The sequence below is a fragment of the Neoarius graeffei genome, chromosome 3 (assembly GCF_027579695.1).
Source record: "Neoarius graeffei isolate fNeoGra1 chromosome 3, fNeoGra1.pri, whole genome shotgun sequence".
In the NCBI taxonomy this organism is placed as follows: Eukaryota; Metazoa; Chordata; class Actinopteri; order Siluriformes; family Ariidae; genus Neoarius; species Neoarius graeffei.
The window spans coordinates 88,592,994-88,619,940 of NC_083571.1; the positions used below are offsets into that span (position 1 = coordinate 88,592,994).

General features: G+C 42.0%; 2 protein-coding genes across 3 annotated transcripts; one reads left to right on the forward strand and one right to left on the reverse strand.

The window, feature by feature from the left end:
• Nucleotides 1-1,533: 1,533 nt before the first annotated feature.
• si:ch211-191a24.4 (uncharacterized protein LOC100150331 homolog) lies at nt 1,534-5,900 on the reverse strand. Of its 2 annotated transcripts, none has more exons than XM_060916078.1 (4): nt 5,780-5,900; nt 5,459-5,564; nt 4,662-4,780; nt 1,534-2,965 (listed from the first exon to the last, which is right to left on the reverse strand). In XM_060916078.1, exons 2-4 carry the CDS (start codon nt 5,560-5,562, stop codon nt 2,310-2,312), a joined length of 879 nt encoding a protein of 292 aa, XP_060772061.1. In that variant the 5' UTR covers nt 5,563-5,564; nt 5,780-5,900; the 3' UTR covers nt 1,534-2,309. The 2 variants fall into 2 exon arrangements, with proteins under 2 accessions (XP_060772061.1, XP_060772062.1); XM_060916079.1 differs by lacking the exon at nt 5,780-5,900 and adding an exon at nt 5,656-5,740.
• A 12,245-nt stretch (nt 5,901-18,145) lies between these two features.
• Nucleotides 18,146-26,849, forward strand: mcm3l (MCM3 minichromosome maintenance deficient 3 (S. cerevisiae), like). Its single transcript, XM_060916080.1, has 17 exons — nt 18,146-18,217; nt 18,398-18,510; nt 18,684-18,892; nt 18,991-19,121; nt 19,229-19,467; nt 19,571-19,679; nt 19,788-19,941; nt 21,887-22,018; nt 23,402-23,610; nt 23,765-23,939; nt 24,371-24,497; nt 24,641-24,791; nt 24,909-25,049; nt 25,125-25,216; nt 25,311-25,396; nt 25,518-25,593; nt 26,651-26,849. The coding sequence occupies exons 1-17, from the start codon at nt 18,146-18,148 to the stop codon at nt 26,847-26,849; spliced, it is 2,415 nt and encodes an 804-aa protein (XP_060772063.1).
• The last annotated feature ends 98 nt before the right edge of the window (nt 26,850-26,947 follow it).

Below are 26,947 nucleotides of genomic sequence, written 5' to 3' on the forward strand. Positions count from 1 at the left end.
GAGATGGTTTTGTAACCTTTTCCAGCCTGATGAGCATCAACAGCGCTTTTTCTGTGGTCCTCAGAAATCTCCTTTGTTCGTGCCATGATACACTTCCACAAACATGTGTTGTGAAAATCAGACTTTGATAGATCCCTGTTCTTTAAATAAAACAGGGTGCCCACTCACACCTGATTGCCATCCCATTGATTGAAAACACCTGGCTCTAATTTCACCTTCAAATTAACTGCTAATCCTAGAGGTTCACATACTTTTGCCACTCACAGATATGTAATAATGGATCATTTTCCTCAATAAATAAATGACCAAGTATAATATTTTTGTTTTGTTTGTTTAACTGGGTTCTCTTTATCTACTTTTAGGACTTGTGTGAAAATCTGATGTTTTAGGTCATATTTATGCAGAAATATAGAAAATTCTAAAGGGTTCACAAACTTTCAAGCACCACTGTAAATATTTAATTTATTTAGAAGTTTTTCTCTATTTCTATTCTGTTTATCCTGTAATGATGCTACTGGAATTTTTATTTCCCTGAGGGAACACACCCAAAGGGATCAATAAAGTTCTATCTAATCCAACGGTTACCATAAACGTTTAGTTGTATTTATTGCTGCACAAGGGGGTCACACCAGATACTGAAAGCAAAGGTTCACATACTTTTGCCACCCCCAGATATGTCATATTGGATCATTTTCCTCAGTAAATAAATAAATGACCAAGTATAATATTTTTGTCTCATTTGTTTAACTGGGTTCTCTTTATCTACTTTTAGGACTTGTGTGAAAATCTGACGACGTTTTAGGTCATATTTACACAGAAATATAGAAAATTCTAAAGGGTTCACAAACTTTCAAGCACCACTGTAAATATGCTGCTCCCTCATCCTGGAACAATTTATAATGGAACTTGAAACTGTCAAAGCTGATGGACACTTGCTTTTAAATTTCTATTTGTTTTTAATTGAATTTTTAACCTTGAGCTTTTATGACATTTTAACTGAATACTATTTTATCTGTAATGTTGTACCCGGTCTATTTCTATCTGTTTGTGGGTTGTTGTTGTTTTTTTTGGAATATTGTTTATGCTGCCCTTGTGGCCAGGTCACTGTTGGAAAAGATATTTTAATCTCAGTGAGCTTTTTACCTGGTTAAATAAAGGATATTGAGTGATTGGCCCATTCAGCCACAGGAGTGTTAATGAGGTCAGGCACTCCAATTCATCCCACAGGTGTTTAGTGGGGTTGGGGTTTAGATTAAACAGGTTTTCCCCTATTCTCTGTTAAGAAGAAGTCACCCATCCTCTAGAAAAGTGGCTCTCAAAGTAAGCCTATGAAGCATAGCCAGGAGTCAAATCAAATTTTACTTATTTATTACTGGAGCTCTTATAGAAATTAGACTGGCCACTTCAGTTGAATGAGTTTAAAGTTCTAATAACTCAAAAAACACTCAAGTGTCAAATCAGATGTGGTGGAAAGTTCAGGAATAAATAATAGATGAAACACTACACATTTAAATAACGAGCCTAACATCTGCATAGGTGGATTATGTTTATTACATTTACAGCATTTAGCAGACGCCCTTATCCAGAGCGGTGTACAACATACCCAGAGCAACCTGGGGAGCAGTTGGGGGTTTGGTGCCTTGCTCAAGGGCACTTCAGCCATTCCTGCTGATCCAGGGAATCAAACCGGCAACCTTTTGATCCCAGAGCTGCTTCTATAACCATTAGGCTATGGCTCCCCAAATAAAATTTATAAAATTGTATTAATTTAAATTATACTGTTTATCATTAATTTATTTAACAGGTGAAAGGGTGCCCAACTGCAAAAAGTTTAAGAACCCCTGCTCTATGACTGCCTAATGTCTGTCATGGCTAATCATCAGGCAGAGAATTTAAAAAAAAAAAAAAAAAAAAAAAAAATTTAAAGTATTTATATATATTTAAAAAAAGAAAAAAAAAAGTGTAAACAACAAATGTATGCTGCCTCCTGCTGGTTACAACATTAAGGGTACAAAGCAACCCAGCAGAATTCTAAGTAACAGCTAAAATTTAAGATCTAATGAATATAAATTCTAACAATTAGTATTTACTTCAACAGTTATAAATGCACTTAGTTACTGATTCACAGTAAGTCCTAGTGAACTCTGCGCTTATCAAATACAGTTTTAAGAAAAGATATTACAACAATGTGCTTAATTAGTTGATCAAATGCTTGTTATAAAATGTTTAAAAAAAAAAAAAACACGCCGCGCACGCACAAAAAAAAAAAAAAAAATTGCAAACATCTACGTTCATTCTTGATCTGAAGCTCAGACAAAGACTCCTGACTGGAGGGGTGTGTCCTGGGTATTGCGTGGTCGTTCAGGTGTCTCTGCTTCGTAGCGAGCACGCCCCTTTCTGTACCAGTTCACATACTGAATTGTTCTACCCGTAAGAAATGTTCCCACGGCATACAAAATGGCTGTTATGATTCCAAACAATGCCACAGCTGCATCCGCACCACTGACGTTACAGTTCATCCAAGTCTGTCCGTTACGTGCGTAAAGTCGTTCACGCAACATACACACTTCCGTCGAGTTCACCTTGATCACAAAATGTAGATACAGGCCCACTGCAGTGACATAAGCCACTGCCCCAATCAGCTGGAATAAAAACTGACCAACCAGGAGCTTCCGTGAAAGCACATGGGCAGGCTTGTTGCCTGAAAAGACAAAAAACAGAGAGATCACGCCGAAGGTGACACTGAAAGCCAAGCCACCGTAGATCCCAGGAGCTCTCATTTGCGTAAACTGCATGTCAAGGTCGCGCACCTTCTGAAGCTCTGCCCCTTCAAACGGGAGGACAACGTCAGCAAAACCCCCACCTCCAAACTTCATAGCCGACATGCCTGACAGTGTCACGTAAGCAGCCACGACACAGAACAACACCAACATGTTGGTCAGAAATGCGCACATCAGCACAATACCTGAAAACACACAAAAGTGAGAAACAAATACAAACTTACAAATGAGTATCAGACAAGCTTTCAGAAGAAAGAAAAATAACAAAATAATGAATTGTATCCAATATATAAATCACAACAGCAATACACATAGCAGTGAAAGAATGTTTAGATGTGTTGGAGAATGGCATAAGAGAAACACTTAGGTTAAATTGTTCTGTGGCAACCTGAGCGCACACAACCAGTTAAACCAGCTTAAAAGAAAACGGAAGTAGTATCACAGGGCGTGGTTTGGGCACAGAGAACGAATTACATGTGTTTTTAAACATCAACTGAGTTACAGCTTAGCTTACTGGATGATGCATTAAATGAGAATAAGTAATGGGAGCCCAAAAAAAAAAAAAAAAAAAGATTGGTGGTGGCAACCTTTCCGTTGATAGCATATTGTAATATATTAACATCATGTTGCAGTTTTCTGAGTTTTTCTAAGTATTGCCAGGTACCCATTTTTAAATTACAGTAGCAACCAAATGGAAGCTACAACCGTGTACGGATTAGTTCATTTCTCTCATTAAACACCAAGTTTTTGTCAATGTAAAAAAAATTAGTTTAGTTTTTTTTTTTTTTAAATATTTCAACACACTATCATTACAGGGGCGGCACGGTGGTGTAGTGGTTAGCACTGTCGCCTCACAGCAAGAAGGTCCGGGTTCGAGCCCCGTGGCCGGCAAGGGCCTTTCTGTGTGGAGTTTGCATGTTCTCCCCGTGTCCGCGTGGGTTTCCTCCGGGTGCTCCGGTTTCCCCCACAGTCCAAAGACATGCAGGTTAGGTTAACTGGTGACTCTAAATTGACCGTAGGTGTGAATGTGAGTGTGAATGGTTGTCTGTGTCTATGTGTCAGCCCTGTGATGACCTGGCGACTTGCCCAGGGTGTACCCCGCCTTTCGCCCGTAGTCAGCTGGGATAGGCTCCAGCTTGCCTGCGACCCTGTAGAAGGATAAAGCGGCTAGAGATAATGAGATGAGACTATCATTACAGTCGACACGGTGGTGTAGTGGTTAGCACCGTCGCCTCACAGCAAGAAGGTTCTGGGTTTGAGCCCAGTGGCCGACGGGGGCCTTTCTGTGTGGAGTTTGCATGTTCTCCCCGTGTCTGCGTGGGTTTCCTCCGGGTGCTCCGGTTTCCCCCACAATTCAAAGACATGTGGTTAGGTTAACATGGGGCAGCCATGGGCTGAAGTGCCCTTGAACAAGGTGCCTAACCCTCAACTGCTCCCTGGGCGCTGTAGCATAGCTGCCCACTGCTCAAAGGGGGACTAAATCCATATTAATGATCATGGTTTTGGAATGGGATATTAAACAAGCACGGTGGTGTAGTGGTTAGCACCGTCGCCTCACAGCAAGAAGGTTCTGGGTTTGAGCCCAGCGGCTGACGGGGGCCTTTCTGTGTGGAGTTTGCATGTTCTCCCCGTGTCTGCGTGGGTTTCCTCCGGGTGCTCCGGTTTCCCCCACAGTCCAAAGACAAGCAGTTAGGTTAACATAGGATGTCCTTGGGCTGAAGTGCCCAAGAGTGGCGGCGCGTACGTATGCAGCGGCTTTACTCTCCTGTGATGAACTAAATTTTGTTGTACATTTGTGCAATGACAATAAAAGCATTCTATTCTTTTCTATATTACAGTCCATCTCTACTGCCAGTCTACACTTAATTTCCAGATACACACCCCTCCGGGAGCAAATGTGTGTACACGCTGATCCATGTACTTCTTCTGAAGTCGTCCTTCTTCCATGTTGGGACTGGGATGACTGGTTTCTTCTGCTGTACTGGGACTGGTCAGATGGTCTGGTGGAAAATAAGAGATATTTGTCGGGGCATGAGAAGATACGTCAGAAATATGATGGAAACAAAGAGTACAGAATTGCTTTTTGCATATTTGGAACCGGCGGCACGGTGGTGTAGTGGTTAGCGCTGTCGCCTCACAGCAAGAAGGTCCTGGGTTCGAGCCCCGGGGCCGGCGAGGGCCTTTCTGTGCGGAGTTTGCATGTTCTCCCCATGTCCGCGTGGGTTTCCTCCGGGTGCTCCGGTTTCCCCCACAGTCCAAAGACATGCAGGTTAGGTTAACTGGTGACTCTAAATTGACCGTAGGTGTGAATGTGAGTGTGAATGGTTGTCTGTGTCTATGTGTCAGCCCTGTGATGACCTGGCGACTTGTCCAGGGTGTACCCCGCCTTTCGCCCGTAGTCAGCTGGGATAGGCTCCAGCTTGCCTGCAACCCTGTAGAACAGGATAAAGCGGCTAGAGATAATGAGATGAAAAAAAAAGTCTTATTGCTTTTGTGATAGGAAATGAGGGTGGATTTTACTTCCTGGTCCTCATTTTCTGAAGTAGTTATACAAGGATAGAAAGAAGCTGGCAAAGCTGATCAAAAACAATCCAGAAGAAAGTGTGAAGTGGATATTGGTTTAGAAAAGTCGCATAAGGGGTGAAAGTGAAAGTGGGTCTGGTTGTTGATGGACCCACCTGGTGTTGGAGGAAGGTCGCGTCCGCTGTTGTTGTTGTTGATTCTCTCTGTAGCCCCCTCCGTGCCTCTCTCTGTGCCCACGGTGGCTTTTGGCCTCACTCATCGCTAAAAACACACAATGTAAAGCCTTCATGTCGCATTTCTTTTCACAGTAAGTAAATAAACAGACAAACAAACAAACATAAATCTCCCACACTTTGTTTTGCCCCGAGGGAAACACGATCAGGACGCGCTGTTTAACCCCATCAGCAATGCGCCTTCTATTCACACAAAATACAAACAATAAGGCAGTTAAACACGTACAAAAAGGTACAACTTACTAGCTAAATCGATGATGTGGTCATTTGTTTCGTGTTATAATCCCAAAACTCCAATCTTTATGTTGACGGTAAAGAGGAATTTTGTTCTTCCGTGAAACTCAGTCCCGGTCACGTGCTCATGCTCACACCTGTAGAAGGGGCGTGGCCTCAGATTGTGCAAACGTAATATATCTCATCTCATCTCATCTCATTATCTCTAGCCGCTTTATCCTGTTCTACAGGGTCGCAGGCAAGCTGGAGCCTATCCCAGCTGACTACGGGCGAAAGGCAGGGTACACCCTGGACAAGTCGCCAGGTCATCACAGGGCTGACACATAGACACAGACAACCATTCACACTCACATTCACACCTACGGTCAATTTAGAGTCACCAGTTAACCTAACCTGCATGTCTTTGGACTGTGGGGGAAACCGGAGCACCCGGAGGAAACCCACACGGACACGGGGAGAACATGCAAACTCCGCACAGAAAGGCCCTCTCCGGCCCCGGGGCTCGAACCCAGGACCTTCTTGCTGTGAGGCGACAGCGCTAACCACTACACCACCGTGCCGCCGTAATATATCTCATAATTATGATTTGTTATGTCAGAATAATGAGATGCTAAGTCATTATTATGAAAACTTCATAATTCATCATGATGGGATACCAAGTCCATCCATCCATCCATTATCCTGTTCTACAGGGTCGCAGGCAAGCTGGAGCTGACTACGGGCGAAAGTTGGGGTACACCCTGGCCTGGACAAGTCGCCAGGTCATCACAGGGCTGACACATAGACACAGACAACCATTCACACTCACATTCACACCTACGGTCAATTTAGAGTCACCAGTTAACCTAACCTGCATGTCTTTGGACTGTGGGGGAAACCGGAGCACCCGGAGGAAACCCATGCAGACAAGATGCAAACTCCACACAGAAAGGCCCTCGCCGGACACTGGGCTCAAACCCAGAACCTTCTTGCTGTGAGGTGACAGTGCTAACCATTAGGGGAGAGCGGGGTAAGATGAGCCAGGGGGTAAGATGAGCCACCCCCTGTTTCTAAGAAACAGTAAACAAATGTGACCATGTGACCACATTCAAAGGGGGCCGGGACCATTTACTTACACTTGTGGAGAGGAGCACCACATGTCAAACTAGGTGAGGGACATATTTATAAAAATGTGTTTTTGTGCTTTCTAAGTCAATTCCATGTTTGTCCACAGTGAAGATGATTTAGAGAAGACAAAAGTAGAATAATATTTAGACACATTAGGGTTAAGTTAGTGGCTTTCTAAGCTATGATATGAATGCTAATAAAAATAATTTTGATTAGCCTAATCCCCTTTATTAGCATTTTTCTACAAAATGGTGGCCATGGGGTAAGATGAGCCATTAGATGTGGGGCAAGTTGAGCCACTGGCTCAACTTACCCCATTGGTGGCTGAGCTTACCCAATATGGATGACACTTAAGTTTTCACATTTACTGGTCATATATGACAACAACATATATATATATATATATATATATATATATATATATATATATATATATATATGACATCAGATGAGGAAGACCAGTTGTTAGATGTGGGGGATTATGTTGTGGCAAAATACACGGGGAAGAAGAAAGTGCATTTCTTCATTGGCCAGATAATCAAATTGAATGTCTTCAAAATAGAGGCAAGATTTCTCAAAAGAAGCCGGTCATGCCATGGCTCTGCAAGAAAGCCAACCTTTGTCTTCAAAGAGAAAGATAAGGCTGTCCTGTCAAGACAGGATATTGTGAAAAAATTGCCCCGCCCCTTTACTGTTGGGGAGACAGCACGGAGGGAGAGGCAAATGGTGTTCCCTTGCCATTTGAACGCTTGGAACATTGAATAATGATGAAATGATTGATGGAACGATTGCTGCATGTTTTAGCAATGTTTTAACCTACTGAAAGAAATAAGATTATTTTTGCACTGTTCTACTGTTTTAGTAATTTCTATAATATAGTATATCTCTCATTCCCTCTCTAACCATCCCTCTTTCTATCTATCTACGCATATATCTCTCTCTATCCATCTATCTATCCCTCCCTATCCCATCTCGTTCTATCACCTCTCTCTTCATCTCCCCTTCTCTATGCAACGGCCCTATCCCCCACTTGATTGACTTGACTTGATTCATTGATTGCATTTCTAATAATAAAAGTTGTTTACTTTGTTAACCTAACATGTTTTGTGTTGGCTCAATTTACCCCACACAGTGGCTCATCTTACCCCGTGCATGGGGTAAGTTGAGCCACTTGACATTTTTTTTTCAAGAGGTAATATCACTCTAACCATAAGAGCTTATCAATTATTTTTTGCTCAGATAGTAACAGTACACTTTGAAATTTGGTATGGTGTGTAGACTGGAAGCAAAAATGGCTTTAACATGTAGTTATGATGAAAAATGTAAAAAGTGGCTCATCTTACCCCACTCTCCCCTATACCACCATGCCGCCCAAGATACCGAGTCCATCCATCCATCCATCATCTGTAGCCGCTTATCTTGTTCTACAGGGTCGCAGGCAAGCTGGAGCTGACTATGGGCGAAAGGCAGGGTACACCCTGGACAAGTCGCCAGGTTATAGCAGGGCTGACACAGAGACAAACAACCGTTCACACTCACATTCACACCTACAGTCAATTTAGAGCCACCAATTTACCTAACCTGCATGTCTCTGGACTGTGGGGGAAACCTGAGAACCCGGAGGAAACCCACACAGACACGGGGAGAACATGCAAACTCCACACAGAAAGGCCCTCTCCAGCCGCTGGGCTCGAACCCAGAATCTTCTTGCTGTGAGGCAACAGTGCTAACCACTACACCACCGTGCTGCCCACGATACCAAGTCCATCCATCCATTATCTGTAGCCGCTTATCAGGTTCTACAGGGTCGCAGGCAAGCTGGAGCTGATTATGGGTAAGAGGTGGGGTACACCCTGGAGAAGTCGCCAGATCATCACAGGGCTAACACACAGAGACAAACAACCTTTCACACTCACACCTATGGTCAATTTAGAGCCACCAATTAGCCTAACGTGCATGTCTTTGGACTGTGGGGGAAACCGGAGCACCCAGAGGAAACCCACGCAGACACGGGGAGAACATGTAAACTCCACACCGAAAGGCCCTCGCTGGCCGCTGGGCTCAAATCCAGAACTTTCTTGCTGTGAGGCGACAGTGCTAACCACTACAGCACCGTGCTGCCCAGGATACCAAGTCATTTTTGTTAAATAGAAAGTCATAGAAAAAGAAACCTTTATTTGTCACATGCACACTTCAAGCACAGTGGGATTCATCCTCTGCATTTAACCCATCTGAAGCAGTGAACAAACACACACACCCAGAACAGTGGGCAGCCATACTACAGCACCCGGGGAGCAGTCAGGGGTTAAGTACCTTCCTCAAGGGCACTTCAGCTCAAGGCCGCCCCACGTTAACCTAACTGCATGTCTTTTGAACTGTGGGGGAAATCGGAGCACCTGGAGGAAACCCACACTGACACGGGGAGAACATTCAAACTCTACACAGAAAGGCCCCCACCAGCCGCTGGGCTTGAACCCAGGACCTTCTTGCTGTGAGGCAACAATGCTAACCACTATAATTATGAGAAATGTCCTTTGTTTAGTATAAGTAATCCTATGGGGCCGAATAAAATTAAGGATTAATTTCACGAGTGATTTCAAAGTTTTGAAAATTGCCCCAGTCGCGAAGCAACGAGGACAATTTCAAAACTCTGAAATCTCATCTTATTATCTCTAGCCGCTTTATCCTTCTACAGGGTCGCAGGCAAGCTGGAGCCTATCCCAGCTGACTACGGGCGAAAGGCAGGGCACACCCTGGACAAGTCGCCAGGTCATCACAGGGCTGACACATAGACACAGACAACCATTCACACCTACGGTCAATTTAGAGTCAACAGTTAACCTAACCTGCATGTCTTTGGACTGTGGGGGAAACCGGAGCACCCGGAGGAAACCCACACGGACAACATGCAAACTCCACACAGAAAGGCCCTCGCTGGCCACGGGGCTCGAACCCAGGACCTTCTTGCTGTGGGGCGACAGCGCTAACCACTACACCACCGTGCCGCCAACTTTGAAATCACGAGTGAAATTGATCCTTAATTTTACGAGGAACCATATGATTACTTGTTTATAATATATAGGGCCAAATTCATACTTCGGAAGCCATTCAAGTTCACAACATTTGTCATTCACGTTTTCTGAACCAATCAGGGCGCAAGGCTATCTTGCACGTTTGAATCAGTTTCTAAAGCATCTTTCATCATGACGCGGCGACACGACACGAGGATTTTGAAAGTGGTTTACAAAATTTTATTGGAACTTCTTTACAAAAGCTGATTGCTAAATGCAAGAAAACTCTGTGCTTGATCTCAAAGGAATTACAAATACCATTCATTATAAATTTAACCAAGTAACCAAGCAACGAACTAGCCAATAGCATTTCAGAAATACGGCCCTGTGTTAAGGAAAAAAGCCCTCCTTGATTGACCAATCAGAATTGAGTACGTAATTTGGCCCTATGTATTATAATGAGTCATAATTATGAGATGTTAAGTCATTATTATGAGAACGTAAGTCAGAATTATGCAAAATCTTCTCATTGTTACTTTCACCAACTTTGTTGGAGGAGGTTATGTTTTCATCTCCGTTTGTTTGTCTGTTCCCAATGTAACTCAAGAAGTAGTGAAGAGATTTTGATTAAATCTTGAGGAAAGGTGGGCCATGGCTCATGGAACAATTGATTACAACCCCGATTCCAAAAAAGTTGGGACAAAGTACAAATTGTAAATAAAAACGGAATGCAATAATTTACAAATCTCAAAAACTGATATTGTATTCACAATAGAACATAGACAACATATCAAATGTCAAAAGTGAGACATTTTGAAATTTCATGCCAAATATTGGCTCATTTGAAATTTCATGACAGCAACACATCTCAAAAAAGTTGGGACAGGGGCAATAAGAGGCTGGAAAAGTTAAAGGTACAAAAAAGGAACAGCTGGAGGACCAAATTGCAACTCATCAGGTCAATTGGCAATAGGTCATTAACATGACTGGGTATAAAAAGAGCATCTTGGAGTGGCAGTGGCTCTCAGAAGTAAAGATGGGAAGAGGATCACCAATCCCCCTAATTCTGCGCCGACAAATAGTGGCGCAATATCAGAAAGGAGTTCAACAGTGTAAAATTGCAAAGAGTTTGAACATATCATCATCTACAGTGCATAATATCATCAAAAGATTTAGAGAATCTGGAAGAATCTCTGTGCGTAAGGGTCAAGGCCAGAAAACCATACTGGGTGCCCGTGATCTTCGGGCCCTTAGACGGCACTGCATCACATACAGGCATGCTTCTGTATTGGAAATCACAAAATGGGCTCAGGAATATTTCCAGAGAACATTATCTGTGAACACAATTCACCGTGCCATCCGCCGTTGCCAGCTAAAACTCTATACCGTAGTTCAAAGAAGAAGCCGTATCTAAATATGATCCAGAAGCGCAGACGTCTTCTCTGGGCCAAGGCTCATTTAAAATGGACTGTGGCAAAGTGGAAAACTGTTCTGTGGTCAGACGAATCAAAATTTGAAGTTCTTTATGGAAATCAGGGACATTGTGTCATTCGGACTAAAGAGGAGAAGGATGACCCAAGTTGTTATTAGTGCTCAGTTCAGAAGCCTGCATCTCTGATGGTATGGGGTTGCATTAGTGCGTGTGGCATGGGCAGCTTACACATCTGGAAAGACACCATCAATGCTGAAAGGTATATCCAGGTTCTAGAGCAACATATGCTCCCATCCAGACGACGATTCTTTCAGGGAAGACCTTGCATTTTCCAACATGACAATGCCAAACCACATACTGCATCAATTACAGCATCATGGCTGTGTAGAAGAAGGGTCCGGGTACTGAACTGGCCAGCCTGCAGTCCAGATCTTTCACCCATAGAAAACATTTGGCACATCATAAAACGGAAGATATGACAAAAAAGACCGAAGACAGTTGAGCAACTAGAATCCTACATTAGACAAGAATGGGTTAACATTCCTATCACTAAACTTGAGCAACTTGTCTCCTCAGTCCCCAGACGTTTACAGACTGTTGTAAAGAGAAAAGGGGATGTCTCACAGTGGTAAACATGGCCTTGTCCCAACTTTTTTGAGATGTGTTGTTGTCATGAAATTTAAAATCACCAAATTTTTCTCTTTAAATGATACATTTTCTCAATGTAAACATTTGATATGTCATCTATGTTCTATTCTGAATAAAATATGGAATTTTGAAACTTCCACATCATTGCATTCTGTTTTATTTACAATTTGTACTTTGTCCCAACTTTTTTGGAATTGGGGTTGTAGATTTTGATACAAATCCAGCTATGTACACCGTATACATAAGAGCATTTGAGGCGACATGGTGGTTAGCACAGTTCCCTCACAGTAAGAAGGTTCTGGGTTGGAGCCCAGTGGCCAACGAGGGCCTTTCTGTGTGGAGTTTGCATGTTCTCCCCGTGTCTGTGTGGGTTTCCTCCGGGTGCTCCGGTTTCCCCTACAGTCCAAAGACGTGTAGGTTAGGTTAACTGGTGGCTCTAAATTGACTGTAGGTGTGAATGTGAGTGTGAGTGGTTGTTTGTCTCTATGTGTCAGCCCTGTGATGACCTGGCGACTTGTCCAGGGTGTACCCCACCTCTCACCCATAGTCAGCTGGGATAGGCTCCAGCTTGCCCGTGACCTTGCACAGGATACGTGGCTATGGATGGATGGATAAGAACCTTTGATTGGATAATTACTGCAGTGATTAATGCATTTCAGCTGGCAACAATTCTTTTAACCCTAACTGATGCAGTGAGTAGCTTCTCATTTCTTAAACAGACATAGAATAGAATGCCTTTATTGTCACTATACCCATGTACAATGAGATTAAAAGCAGCTCCAATAACAGTGCAAACAGCGTGTGGGGGGGGAATAAATTATTAATAATAATAATAAATAAAATTAAAAAAAAAAGTGAGGGTGTAAGGTGCACAGTCCTGAGGCATATGTGTTGTGTTTCACATTATGGAGTGAGGTATTGCACATTATAAAGTATTGCACAGGGTGTAAGGTGAACAGTCCTGAGGCGTATGTGTTGTGTTTCACATTATGGAGTGAGGTATTGCACATTATAAAGTATTGCACAGGGTGTAAAGTGCACAGTCCTGAGGCGTATGTGTTGTGTTTCACATTATGGAATGAGGTATTGCATATTATAAGTATTGCACAAGAGAGTCATATTATAAGATCGGACCTTGATATAGATATGGACTATATCAAGTTGGAAGACATATCCCATGGTCATGAAAAAGATGTTACTGTGTTTCAGAAGGGTCAAATTATTGACCTGCATTAAGCAAAGAAAAAGGAAATTGCTTAAATGACTGGAATTGGGTTAAGAACTGTCCAATACATTCTTATAACCTGGAAGGATCGTGATGAGCCATCAACTTCATGGAAAAATGTGGTTGGAAAAAGATTCTGACTGACCATGATCAGAGATCATTTAAATGCTTGGTGAAGTCAAATCGTTTTTTTTTTTTTTTAAATCAACAGTAGAACTCAGTTATGTTTAATCGTGAAATTAAGAGCATTTCCACACTCACAATGGTATGAGAACTCACAGGATTGCTACTAAACAGCTGTGTGGCCATAAGAAAACCATGTGTTAGTGAGAGCAATCAGGAGAAAAGGCTTCACTTTGCTAGGGAGCATAAAAATTGGACTATGGAGCAATGGGAAAAGGTCATGTGGTCTGATAAGTCCAGATTTACCCTGTTCCAGAGTGATGGGCGTGTCAGGGTAAGAAGGGAAGCGCATGAAGCAATGCATCCATCATGCATAATGGCCATTGTACAAGCCTCTGGAGGCAGTGTTGTGATCTGTGGTTGCTTCAGTTGGTCAGGTCGAGGCTCAGCAACGTTATGTGGCAATAAAATTAAGTCAGCTGATTCCGTGAATGTACTGAATAACCAGGTTATCACATCAGTGAATTTTTTTCTTCCCTGATCACACAGGCATAAAATTAGAGCTCAGATTGTGAAAGAGTGGTTCAGGGAGCATGAGGAATCATTTTCACGCATGAATTGGCCACCACAGAGTCCCAATCTTAACCCCAGAGAGAATCTTTGGGGTGTGATAGAGACGACTTTAAGAACAGAAAAACAGCTTTATTTATCACATGTACACTTAAGCACAGTGAAATTCCTCTCTGCATTTAACCCATCTGATGCAGTGAACACATACATGCATGCACACATGAGCAATGAGCACACATACATACCCAGAGCAGTGGGCAGCTATGCTACAGCACCCGGGGAGCAGTTGGGGATTAGATGCCTTGCTCAAGGGCACTTCAGCCCAAGGCTGACCCACTTTACGCAGTGGTTTGACTCTCTTGTCATCAAGACAAGATCTCAGTGAAACATTAATACAACTCTGGAATGAAATAAATGTTGTGACATTGCATAAGTTTATAGAAACAGTGCCGCGGTGAATGCATGCTGTAATCAAAGCTAAACGTGGTCCAATTTTTTTTTTTTTGGCAGGACAGCATATGTGGATCCAGGATTTTTTTTTTGTCCATTCCCAATGTAACTCAAAAAGTAGTGAACAGATTTTGATGAAATTTGGTGTACAGCTTTAGTATTGTCCTAGGTTCAAGTGATTTGACTTTGATGTTGATATGTGGCTTGGCAGAAGTAGGCACTCTACCAAGTGCATTTCTAGTTATGGTGCTGGAAACAGGCTTCCATACCTATTAGGACACTACCTAAGGTATTAAATAGAGGTGTTTAGCTCACTATAGATCCAAGAGTCAGTCAGTTGAAAATTTACACTCTGTCTAAATTGTTTCAAGAGCTGTTTAGTGAAGTAAAGGGCACATGATGCTTTTGTGCTGTCTTGTATTCCTAGAATTACCATTTCTCTTCCCTGGTGAGAGGAGCATAGCTGGGGAAAGAACAGCAGTTGCTGAGGTGACAGGAATGTTTTGAAGGAAGAAATAAGTTTGTTTATTTGCGAGTGTGTCCATATTGAAATTACTTGCAGCACTGAATAAATTTCAAAATCTCATAATGCCTACCACTCTAATGGCCCATTCCCCTCCTGGTTAAATGTCATGCCATGTTTGGTGAATATCATCAGTAGTGAGTATGAAGCCAGTCATTCCAAGACACAGAACATTTATTTAATAAAACATTTTTTTTTAGGATTGGAATTCAGAGAAATGAACTAAATGCTGATTCACCATAGAGTCTGTTATAGATACACGACTTATCTTGAGTATCATGGTGGTGCAGCATGATACATACAGTAGCTTTGTCGTCTCACAGCTCCAAGGTTCCCAGTTTTATCCTGAGCTCTGGTTACCTTCTGTGCTTATATTCTGTTCATGTTTACCCCATGTCTCTGTAGGCTTCCTCCAGGCTCCCTAGTTTCCCCTCCCTACCGGTACCTCAAAATACAGGTGCATCTCAGAAAATTAGAATATTGTGGAAAAAGTTCTTTTTTTTAATAATTTAATACAAAAAAGTAAACTTTCATATACTCTATATTCATTTCATGTAAAGTGAAATTTTCAAACCCTTTTTGTTTTAATTTTGATGATTATGGCTTATAGCTCATGAAAATCAAACACAGTATCTTGAATTATTAGCATATTTCCTAAGCTCAATAAAAAAAAATGGATTTACAATACAGAAATGTCCAACTTCTGAAAAGTATGTTTATTTATACACTCAGTACTTAGTTGGGGCTCCTTTACCATGAATTACTTCATCAATGCAGCATGGTATGGAGGCGATCAGCCTGTGGCACTGCTGAGGCGTTACTGAAGCCCAGGTTGCTTTGATAATGGCCTTCAGCCCGTCTGTATTTTTGAGTCAGGTGTTTCTCATCTTCCTCTTGACAATAACCCATAGGTTCTCTCTGGAGTTCAGGTCAGGCAAGTTGGCTGACCCATCAAGCACAGTAATATCATGGTCAGCAAACCATTTGGTTGTAGTTTTGGCACTGTAGGCAGGTGCGAAGTCCTGCTGGAAAAGGAAATTGGCATCTCCATAAAGCTTGTCAGCAGATGGAAGCATGAAGTGCTCTAAAACCTCCTGGTAGACGGCTGTGTTGACTTTCAACTTGATAAAACACAGTGGACCAACACTAGCAGATGACATAGCACCCCAAATCATCACAAACTATGGAAACTTCACACTGGACTTCAAACACCTTGGATTCTATGCCTCTCCACTCTTCCTCCAGACTCTCAGACCTTGATTTGCAAGCGAGATGCAAAATTTACTTTTGTCTGACCACTGAACAACAGTCCGCTTCTTTTTCTCCTTTGCCAAGGTAAGATACTTCTGATGTCATCTCTGGTTCAGGAATGGCTTGATATTTGGAATGTGACAGTCGTAGCCCCTCTCCTGAAGATGTCTGTGCATGGTAGCTCTTGATGCATGGACACCAGCTCAGTCCACTACTTGGGAAGCTCTCCCAAGTTCTTGAATTGATTTTTCTTGACAATCCTCTCAAGGCTGCGGTAATCCCTGTTGCTTGTGCACCTTTTCCAGCCAGCTTTTTCAGCAATGACATTCGGTGGCTTACCCTCCTTGTGGAGGGTGTCAATGATAGTCTTCTGGACAGCTGTCAAGTCAGCAGTCTTCCCATGATTGCGATTGTGTGGACTGAATTAGATAGAGATATACACGGTATTTATACTGTTTTACCCAAACTCGAAATGAAATATTCTAATAATTTGAGATATTGGACTTCTGATTTTCATAAGCTATGTCATGAAAATTAAAACAAAAAAGGCTTGAAATATTTCATTTTACATGTAATGAATGGAGAATACAGTGTCTTGCAAAAGTATTCATCCCCCTTGGTGTTTCCCCTGTTTTGTCACATAAGCTGGAATTAAAATGGATTTTTGGAAGGTTAGCACCATTTGATTTACACAACATGCCTACCACTTTAAAGGTGCAAATTGTTTATCATAACAAAAAAAATTAACATGAAAAAATAGAAATCTAGGGTGTGCATAGATATTCACCCCCCCCCCCAAAAAAAAAAGTCAATACTTTGTAGAGCCACCTTTTGCTGCAATTACAGTTAAAAGTCTCTTGAGGTATGTCTCTATTAGCTTAGCACATCTAGCCACTGGGATTTTTGCCCATTTCTCAAGGCAAAACTGCTCCAACTCCTTCAAGTTAGATGGGTTGTGTTGGTGTACAGCAATCTTCAAGTTATGCAACAGATTCTCAATTGGATTGAGGTCTGGGCTTTGACTAGGCCATTCCAAGACATTTAAATGTTTCCCTTTAAACCACTCTAGTGTAGCTTTAGCAAAATGTCTAGGTTCATTGCCCTGCTGGACCATGAACCTTCCTCGCTCTGACTAATTCAAACAGGCTTTCCTCCAGAATTGCCCAGGGTAATGGGAAGTGTTGGGTTTGTACCACACATAGTGTTTCCCATGATGGCCAAAAAGTAAAATTTTATCTGACTAGAGACTCTTCTTCCATGTGTTTGAAGTACTCCTTGGTTGTCCTGTTACTTGCTTAGTAGTATTGCAGAGTTAGGGTCCTTCCAGGTTGATTTATGCAGATGTCATGTAACAGATCATGTGACACTTTGCACACACAGGTGGATCTTAACTCAACTAATTATGTGACTTATGAAGTGAATTGGTTGAACCAGCTCTGGTTTTTCATTGTAATTATTGTTTGTGTCACAATAACAAAAAACAAAAACAATTTGCACCTTTAAAGTGGTAGGCATGTTGTATAGATCAAATGGTGCTAATCCTCCAAATCCATTTTAATTCCAGCTTGCAATGTGACAAAACAGGACAAACACCAAGGGGGATGAATACTATTGCAAGACACTGTATATGAAAGTTTACCTTTTTGTGATTTTTTTCACAATATTCTAATATTTCAAGATGCACTAGTAGACTTTGGTATTATTTGGAACTGGATCTAAAGAACATCCATGCCATTGCCCATTTTCAGTTAATTGTCCAATTAGCCAGATGATTGGTTCCTAGACCTGCAAACTCTAGCATTCTCTGTGGTCTAAAATGATGTCTCTGTCTTTGAGTAGTAGAGAAGTACCAAATGGTGTGCTTTATGAGCTGTACTTTTGTAAGTATTCTTCATGTGTGTCCACACATGACTTGAGTACAACAAGAAACATTATCCATCTTTGTATTTAGAGTTAAAATTGTTGTTGATGGCTGGCTGGTATTGAACTAAATGTTTTTTTTTTTAATGTTTTGGAGGTGTAATGTTATGAGAAAATGGATGATGGGTTTGAGGATCTTGAGCTACGAGAAGTACAGAGAGAATACCTGGACTTTTTGGATGACAATGTAAACACAAGAAAATTAGTTCTTATTTTCAATCTAAAAAAAAAAAGCCTATTAGACCACCATGGGTAGTTGTATCACTTTTCTACATCTTTCTTCATGGTGGCTTTTTTTTTACTGAAACAATTAATGTCTGTAATGTCAAACAGATAACACTGATCTGACTTTGAGTGTCTTTTACAGCAAGACCAGGGTGTGTATCATGAGAAAGTCAAGAGTATGGTGTCTGAGGGCCAGTCTCGGCTCATAATCAACATTAATGATCTGCGTCGAAGAAACGAAAAGCGAGCTAAAGAGTCAGTAACCCTGCTTTAGGTTTTGTGAGAATAAAGACTATATAATGTGTTTTATTGGCTGGATTGTTTCGTGTTAATATTCGTATGTCTGTCAGCTGTTGAGAATATTTGGTTGGCTATATATAATATTTTTTTTTTAAATAATGGAATGGTTTTTGATTTGTTTCCTACAGACTTCTGAAGAATGCCTTCAGTGAGCTGGTTGCATTCCAGAGAGCTCTGAAGGACTTGGTAGCCTCCATTGATGCAACCTATGCTAAACAGTTTGATGAGTTCCATGTTGGTTTTGAGGGTAGCTTTGGAAATAAACATGTCTCCCCTCGTACTCTTAATGCTCGGTTTCTGGGAAATCTTGTTTGTGTGGAGGGTATTGTTACCAAGTGTAAGAGAAATTTATGTTTTATATTTCCACAGATTGTGTGTTAAGTAAAATTTATAGTAACTTTCAAAAATCTGGGTGGGTTGACTGGTTTGTTATAGGTTCACTGGTCAGGCCAAAGATCATGCGCAGTGTTCATTACTGTCCTGCCACTAAGAAAACCTTGGAAAGGAAATATACCGATCTAACTTCACTTGATGCATTTCCTTCTAGTGCCATCTACCCCACCAAGGTGTGTGTCCTTATGCTAGTGGTGAACAAAGCCTGCCAATGTCATTTTGTCAAATCAATCACAATGTCAAGTTTATGCTTGTTGATTGTGTGTGTGTGAATATATAGGATGATGAGAATAATCCATTGGAAACAGAGTTTGGGTTATGCTACTATAAGGATCACCAGAGTCTGACCATCCAGGAGATGCCAGAAAAAGCTCCTGCTGGACAGCTTCCCCGTTCAGTTGACATAATTTCTGATGATGATCTTGTAGACAAAGTTAAGCCAGGAGATCGTGTACAGATAGTTGGTGTGTACCGGTGTTTACCTGCTAAACAAGGAGGATTTACCTCAGGAGCCTTCAGGTAAGTGAAGATTTATTAATTGAACTACTACCAATGTTTCCTGTTAATCCCCGTTTTAGAGACTTTGTACCGTAGCTTTAGGTTAAATGTCTGTTTTGTACAGAACTATACTTCTAGCCAACAATGTCATGCTGATGAGTAAAGAAATTGTTCCCACATTTTCTGCTGATGATGTTGCCAAGATCAAAAAATTCTGCAAAACTCATTCGAAAGTAAGTAACAAAAGACCTTGCAGATTTGTGGATTTACTCTAATGGTCAATATCTGTGAGCTGACTTGTCTTCTTGAAGCTTGTAGACATGTAGATTGTGTGTGTTCAGGATGTCTTTGAGCACCTAAGTCGATCACTAGCTCCCAGTATCCATGGCCATGAGTACATAAAGAAAGCCATCCTCTGTCTGCTGCTGGGAGGCAATGAGACCAACTTGGAGAACGGCACTCGCATTAGAGGCGACATCAACATCCTGCTTATAGGTTAGATTTGTATGATATATACAGTTAGGTCCATATATATTTGGACACTGACACAAATTGTTTTTTTACCTGTTTACTGAAACGTATTCAGGTTATAGTTATATAATGGACATGGACATAAAGTCCAGACTTTCAGCTTTCATTTGAGGGTATCCACATTAAAATTGGATGAAGGGTTTGAGAGTTTCAGCTGCTTAACATGTGCCACCCTGTTTTTAAAGGGACCAAAAGTAATTGGACAATTGACTCAAAGGCTATTTCATGGGCAAGTGTGGGCAATTCCTTTGTCATTCTCAATTAAGCAGATAAAAGGCCTGGAGTTGATTTGAGGTGTGGTGCTTGTGTTTGGAAGATTTTGCTGTGAAGAAAACATGCAGTCAAAGGAGCTCTCCATGCAGGTGAAATAAGCCATCCTTAAGCTGCAAAAACAGAAAAAACCCATCCGAGAAATTGCTACAATATTAGGAGTGGCAAAATCTACAGTTTGGTACATCCTGAGAAAGAAAGAAAGCACTGGTGAACTCATCAATGCAAAAAGACCTGGATGCCCACAGAAGACAACAGTGGTGGATGATCGCAGAATAATTTCCATGGTGAAGAGAAACCCCTTCACAACAGCCAACCAAGTGAACAACACTCTCCAGGAGGTAGGTGTATCAATATCCAAATCTACCATAAAGAGAAGACTGTATGAAAGTCAATACAGAGGGTTCGCTGCACAGTGCAAGCCACTCATAAGCCTCAAGAATAAAAAGGCTAGATTGGACTTTGCTAAAAAACATCTAAGAAAGCTAGCACAGTTCTGGAAGAACATTCTTTGGACAGATGAAACCAAGATCAACCTCTACCAGAATGATGGAAAGAAAAAAGTATGGCAAAGGTATGGTACAGCTCATGATCCAAAGCATACCACATCATCTGTAAAACATGGCAGAGGCAGTGTGATGGCTTGGGCATGCATGGCTGCCAGTGGCACTGGGTCACTAGTGTTTATTGATGTGACACAGGACAGAAGCAGCCGGATGAATTCTGAGGTATTCAGAGACATGCTGTGTGCTCATATTCAGCCAAACTGATTGGTTGGCGTTTCATAATACAGATGGACAATGACCCAAAACATAAAGCCAAAGCAACCCAGGAGTTTATTAAAGCAAAGAAGTGGAATATTCTTGAATGGCCAAGTCAGTCACCTGATCTCAACCCAATTGAGCATGCATTTCACTTGTTAAAGACTAAACTTCAGAGACAAAGGCCCACGAACAAACAGCAACTGGAAACCGCTGCAGTAAAGGCCTGGCCGAGCATTAAAAAGGAGGAAACAGAGTCTGGTGATGTCCATGAGTTCAAGACTTCAGGCAGTCATTGCCAACAAAGGGTTTTCAACCAAGTATTAGAAATGAACATTTTATTTACAATTATTTATTTTGTCCAATTACTTTTGAGCCCCTGAAATGAAGGGATTGTGTTTAAAAAATGCTTTAGTTCCTCACATTTTTATGCAATCATTTTGTTCAACCCACTGAATTAAAGCTGAAAGGCTGAACTTCAACTGCAGCTGAATTGTTTTGTTCAAAATTCATTGTGGTAATGTACAGAGCCAAACTAGAAAAATGTTGTCTCTGTCCAAATATTTATGGACCTAACTGTGTGTGTGTGTGTGTGTGTGTGTGTGTGATATATATATATATATATAAATAATTTTAAATGTGACCTTGAATTGATTCATAAAGAAACCTCAATGGAAATGAAACTCTTCAAAAAGATTCTTAAAGTTGAGAGATGAGGTTATCAGGTTGTTCTGCCTTCTTTGTTTAGCATAATATGCTTGCATGTACTTTGTAATTCCTTAATTGGTATACAAGAAACATTGGGATGATGCACCTACTGTAATTTTCACAAACTAATGCATCTTCTAAATTATTTGAATCAAGTGCTTGTTTTGTAGGTGACCCATCAGTTGCTAAATCTCAGTTGCTGAGGTACGTCTTGCTTACAGCACCAAGAGCCATTCCTACCACTGGACGAGGCTCGTCTGGGGTGGGTCTAACTGCAGCGGTTACCACTGATCAAGAGACAGGTGACTAATGCCGCTTTTCCACTACAAACGCGGCTGAGCCGTGCCGTGCCAAGTCGAGCTGAGCGGGGCTGTTGGAGTTGCATTTCGACTACAACCGCGCTGAACCGTGCTGGCTGGAAGTGGGTGGACACATTGGGTGGAGTTAGCGAAAGTGGGTGGACGTCACGTGATGTCGTTAAGCAGCGCAAACAGTGACATCAGTGACAGTGGCGGAACAAGTCAGAGCGGGGGCGGGGCAAATGACCGGGCCCTTTATTAAAGCTTATCATAACATCATTTTAGGCTACAAAATGTCCGCAACTGCGGTGTTTACCAATTTCAACACTACCGGGTGCAACTATGTTATTTAGTACATCTAGTCCTTCAAACGAACATGTAACTCAGAAACAAAAAACATTAGGATACTGTACATGGCTCATAATAAAACATCAATAGCCTATACTGCGCACATTATTTGAAGGGCATACGAATGAGCGCTCAGAGGTTGCAACGGTGACAGGAAGAGTCAGAAATAAAAGGAGGGCGGTGCAAACCTCACTGAATGCACTGTGTTTACCAATTTCAACACTACGGGGTGCAACTATGTTATTTTGTACATTAAGTCCTTCAAACGAACATGTAACTCAGAAACAAAAAAACATTAGGCGACATACTGTACATGGCTCATAATAAAACATCAATAGCCTACTGCGCGCATTATTTGAAGGGCATACGACGAGCCTTGCGCTCCGCGAACTCGTGCACGATGCTCTGTATGTCACTGATTCAGTGAGCTTTTCAGCGGTAGTCTCACGACCCGAATAGTAAACAATAAACATGGAGGACATGGAGTCGTTAGTGTTGCTGGTCTTGGTGCTGTGGCTTGTTGTCACCGACAACGCCAACAGATACTGGCAAGAGCGTATAGATGAGGCGAGGCGCATAAGGCTTCAGAAATTCTCGTAATTCATAATTATTATTCTTCCGGGTTTGCGGTGTTTACAGATCCCAGCGCGCTCGCGGGGCGTGTGTGGGCATGTGAGGACACTCCTCCTCACCAATCAGTGCACAGGGGAGTGTCTGCTCACGCCCCCAACCTCAGTCGGCACGGTTTGGCTCGCTTCAGCCCCACTCCAAAATGGTGCGAGTTTTAGGGGCTAAGCAGGGCTGAAACGAGCTGAGTCGTGCTGGTTTTTGGTAGTCGAAACGCGAGCCGTGTCGGGCTGAAGCGAGCTGAAAAAGGGTAGTGGAAAAGGGCCATAACGTACAGTATAATGCGGGCTGTTCTAATATTCGAAACATTAGTCGACATGGGTATTTGTAAGAGAGGGGTAAAATAGTTCACCAGGAAAATGACTTAAATCTTTATATACTTTTGCTAGCTTCTCAATGTTTGCCTCTCAGGTGAGCGCCGGTTAGAGGCAGGTGCCATGGTCCTTGCTGACAGAGGGGTTGTGTGTATTGATGAGTTTGACAAGATGTCTGACATGGATCGCACAGCCATTCATGAGGTGATGGAACAGGGGAGAGTCACCATAGCTAAAGCTGGGATCCAGGCCAGACTGAATGCTCGCTGTAGTGTGTTGGCTGCTGCTAATCCAGTATATGGAAGGGTAAGATGATATTAGTTTTAGGGTATGTTAATTTGCTTGCTATGTAGTGCTTTCAGCTTTTTTTTTTTTTTAAACTTCCCCCATTCAGTTAGATAAATTGGATAGCGTTTGGTGTTTTAATTGGGTTGTATTTGTCTCTTTTTGTTCATGCCAGTATGACCAGTATAAAACCCCTATGGAGAATATTGGGCTGCAAGATTCCCTACTTTCTCGATTTGATTTGCTCTTCATCATTCTGGATCAGATGGATTTGGAGAGTGATCATGAGATTTCAGAGCATGTGTTGCGCATGCACAGATATAGACCCCCAGGGGAGCAGGAAGGAGCAGGTGAGGCTGCTATTTCATGGTGGAAATTAATAGAACCTGCTGGAAAGGAAATTGGTGCAAGTGTCAAGGCTTTCTCCCTATTACTGAATGTTTGAGTCTTGATGCTATGGGTTCTGGAGCCAGGAGCTTGAAAGGGTATAATCATCCCTGGAAGGATGGTGTACTTTAAGTACACTGCATAAGCAGCAGTGCTTGTGAAATTAGCCTTTGGCCTTCTAGATAGTCAGTTGGGAATTGGCAATGCCTGAAGTTGGAGAAAATGACAGAAAATTCAAACAAATTTTCTACTACACTGGGAGCTATATGGAGATCAGCATGTAGAGCTTATATATGTTGTACTGTTTCAGCTGTCAATTGCTTATAATTCTGTCCAGGTGGCAATACATGTCTCTTGGTGTACTATATACTAAGACTTTTGTGTACAACAATAGCAATGCCATTAGGAAGCGCCGTGGATGTTTTTGCCACCAAGGACCCAAACATCACTGAGGCCACTAAACAGGAGCTGCAGATCTATGAGAAAAAGGACAATGTCCTCCATGGGCACAAGAAGAAAAAGTAAGCCTAAATGTCATTGCTTTCACATCCAAAAATGTCTCCTCAGTGAAGTAGTAAACCATAAAAGGTATATGGTTTGATGTATAAATTTTTTTTTTTTAATTACACTCTTAGTAAACCTATTATCAAAATTGGACTTTCAGGGAAAAGGTTGTCACCATGGAGTTTATCCGAAAATACATCCATGTGGCTAAGCTAGTGAAACCGGTTCTAACTCAGGAGGCTTCGGACTACATAGCCGAGGAGTACACCAAACTGAGAAGCCGTGACCAAGTCAGTAATGACTTGGCAAGGGTATGTATCCAGGATCTCACTGACAATTTGTAGTTCATTGTGACTTGAGATTTAGTAATTATCCAAAACATTTTATGTCCTGTCTTTCAATCATTTGGTTTTGAACATTTGCTACAGACCATGCCCGTCACAGCACGTGCCCTAGAGACTATGATCAGGTTGGCCACAGCCCATGCTAAAGCCCGCATGAGTAAAACCATTGAGTTGGGAGATGCAGAGGCTGCTCTGGAGCTCATGCAGTTTGCCTACTTCAAAAAGGTAATACTGTAGTATGAAGAGCTTAAAATAAAATATCTACTAAAACCAAATGCTGATTATAAGTGGCTTGTCTAGATTCTGGAGAAGAATAAGAGGAAGCAGCTTCCTGAAGATGGTGAGCTGGATACGACTCGGAGCCAAGAGACCCAAAGCCAGAGAAGTATCAGGTCTGAGAGAGATGGATAGAAAAATAGACTGCTTAAAGTATATTGAATAGTAGTAGACTGATGTGATTGACTTATGGATTGATACTGCCCACAGGAAACATTCTCGTCTATCTAAAGATATTGATTCAACAATGACAGAAGACTCTGATGACCCGTATGACTTCACAGAGGATGGAAACAGTCAGAGATTTCTCTCACTTGCCAGCATGACCACACATGTTCCATCATTTTTACTCTTACATATCCAGCATTTTGTTTAAAGCTGGTTGTGCTTTCTTTTTTTTTTTTTCTTTAACCGTAGCTAAACCCAGTCAGACAACCAGGCCAGTGTCTCAGAGGAGTAGCCAAAGGAAGAAGGCTGACATCAGTCAAGACAGGTTGAGTTTTGTAACTTTTCTCTCTTCTCCTTCTCTTCCCCCCCCCCCCAAAAAAAAAAGGTAGACTGCCTTTCAGATTTTAAGTTTAGGTCATTAAAAAGAATTTTCCCTGACACCCCCCCCCCCCCCCCCATCTTTTAGTGGACAGAGTTACTGAATTCGAATCACAGACCTCAATTTATCTATTTTTTTCCTTTTAATAGAGCAATTAATAGGGCGGCACGGTGGTGTAGTGGTTAGCACTGTCGCCTCACAGCAAGAAGGTCCGGGTTCGAGCCCCGTGGCCGGCGAGGTCCTTTCTGTGTGGAGTTTGCATGTTCTCCCCGTGCCCGCGTGGGTTTCCTCCGGGTGCTCCGGTTTCCCGCACAGTCCAAAGACATGCAGGTTAGGTTAACTGGTGACTCTAAATTGACCGTAGGTGTGAATGTGTCTGTGTCAGCCCTGTGATGACCTGGCGACTTGTCCAAGGTGTACCCCGCCTTTCGCCCGTAGTCAGCTGGGATAGGCTCCAGCTTGCCTGCGACCCTGTAGAACAGGATAAAACGGCTAGAGATAATGAGATGAGAACAATTAATTAATGAATGTAGGGCCACTTTTTTTTTTTAAACAGCCAGTTGCTGTAAAGCCCAAAAGAAGGAGATAAACCTGTGCATGCGCACATGGACTTAGTCTGTTTGATTGTGTGAAGCAAGTGATTTCATGCACATTTTGCCAGGGAATCTACTCAAATTAAATAACTTCCCAGCCATAGAATGGCCTGGGGGGAATATTACAGAAATGAACATGTCACAATGACAAATTTAGTTCCCTCCTGAAATTTGACCCTTTTTATGAAATTGAAAGGCCATCTAGCTTTAACACCATGCTGCAATTGCCCCCCCCCCCCCTTAATTTAATTTCCCCACCCTCGTCCCCTTGTTTTACTATAGAATCTTCAAAGTACACTACTATGCATGTTATCAAACAAATGGCTTGTACTCCTCAAAGGATTTTTATATGATTTTGGTTATGGTCTGCTTCACTCTGAACTCATTTTCTGGTGTGACCCTTGTTTCAGAATGAAGGTTTTCAAGGCAGCTCTCTTGAAAGCATTCAGGGTGACCAGGTCTCAGTCTGTACCGATTCCTGAGCTTCTCACTCACATTAACAAAGGCCAGTCTGATGAATTTGATGAGCAGGAGGTGCGATTACTTTTGCAGCGCATGCAAGATAATAACCAGGTCATGGTGTCTGAGGATGTGGTCTTTCTCATCTGATGTCTCTAGATGTGATATTCTATGTCCTTTTATGTATGTTGTTTAGTCTTTAATAAATAGTACTTATGGAGTAGTTTGGAGGGGGTTTTTTGACTGAA

Bases quoted from the DNA above. Each gene is read 5' to 3' on its own strand.
- si:ch211-191a24.4 (XM_060916078.1), bottom strand. From the start codon at position 5,562: ATGAGTGAGGCCAAAAGCCACCGTGGGCACAGAGAGAGGCACGGAGGG. The intron at 4,781-5,458 runs GTGGGTCCATCA...ATTTTCCACCAG, and splicing joins CGACCTTCCTCCAACACCAG to ACCATCTGACCAGTCCCAGT. The intron at 2,966-4,661 runs GTGTGTATCTGG...GTGTGTTTTCAG, and splicing joins ACACATTTGCTCCCGGAGGG to GTATTGTGCTGATGTGCGCA.
- mcm3l (XM_060916080.1), top strand. From the start codon at position 18,146: ATGGATGATGGGTTTGAGGATCTTGAGCTACGAGAAGTACAGAGAGAA. The intron at 18,511-18,683 runs GTCAGTAACCCT...TGTTTCCTACAG, and splicing joins AACGAAAAGCGAGCTAAAGA to ACTTCTGAAGAATGCCTTCA. The intron at 24,498-24,640 runs GTAAGCCTAAAT...TTGGACTTTCAG, and splicing joins CATGGGCACAAGAAGAAAAA to GGAAAAGGTTGTCACCATGG.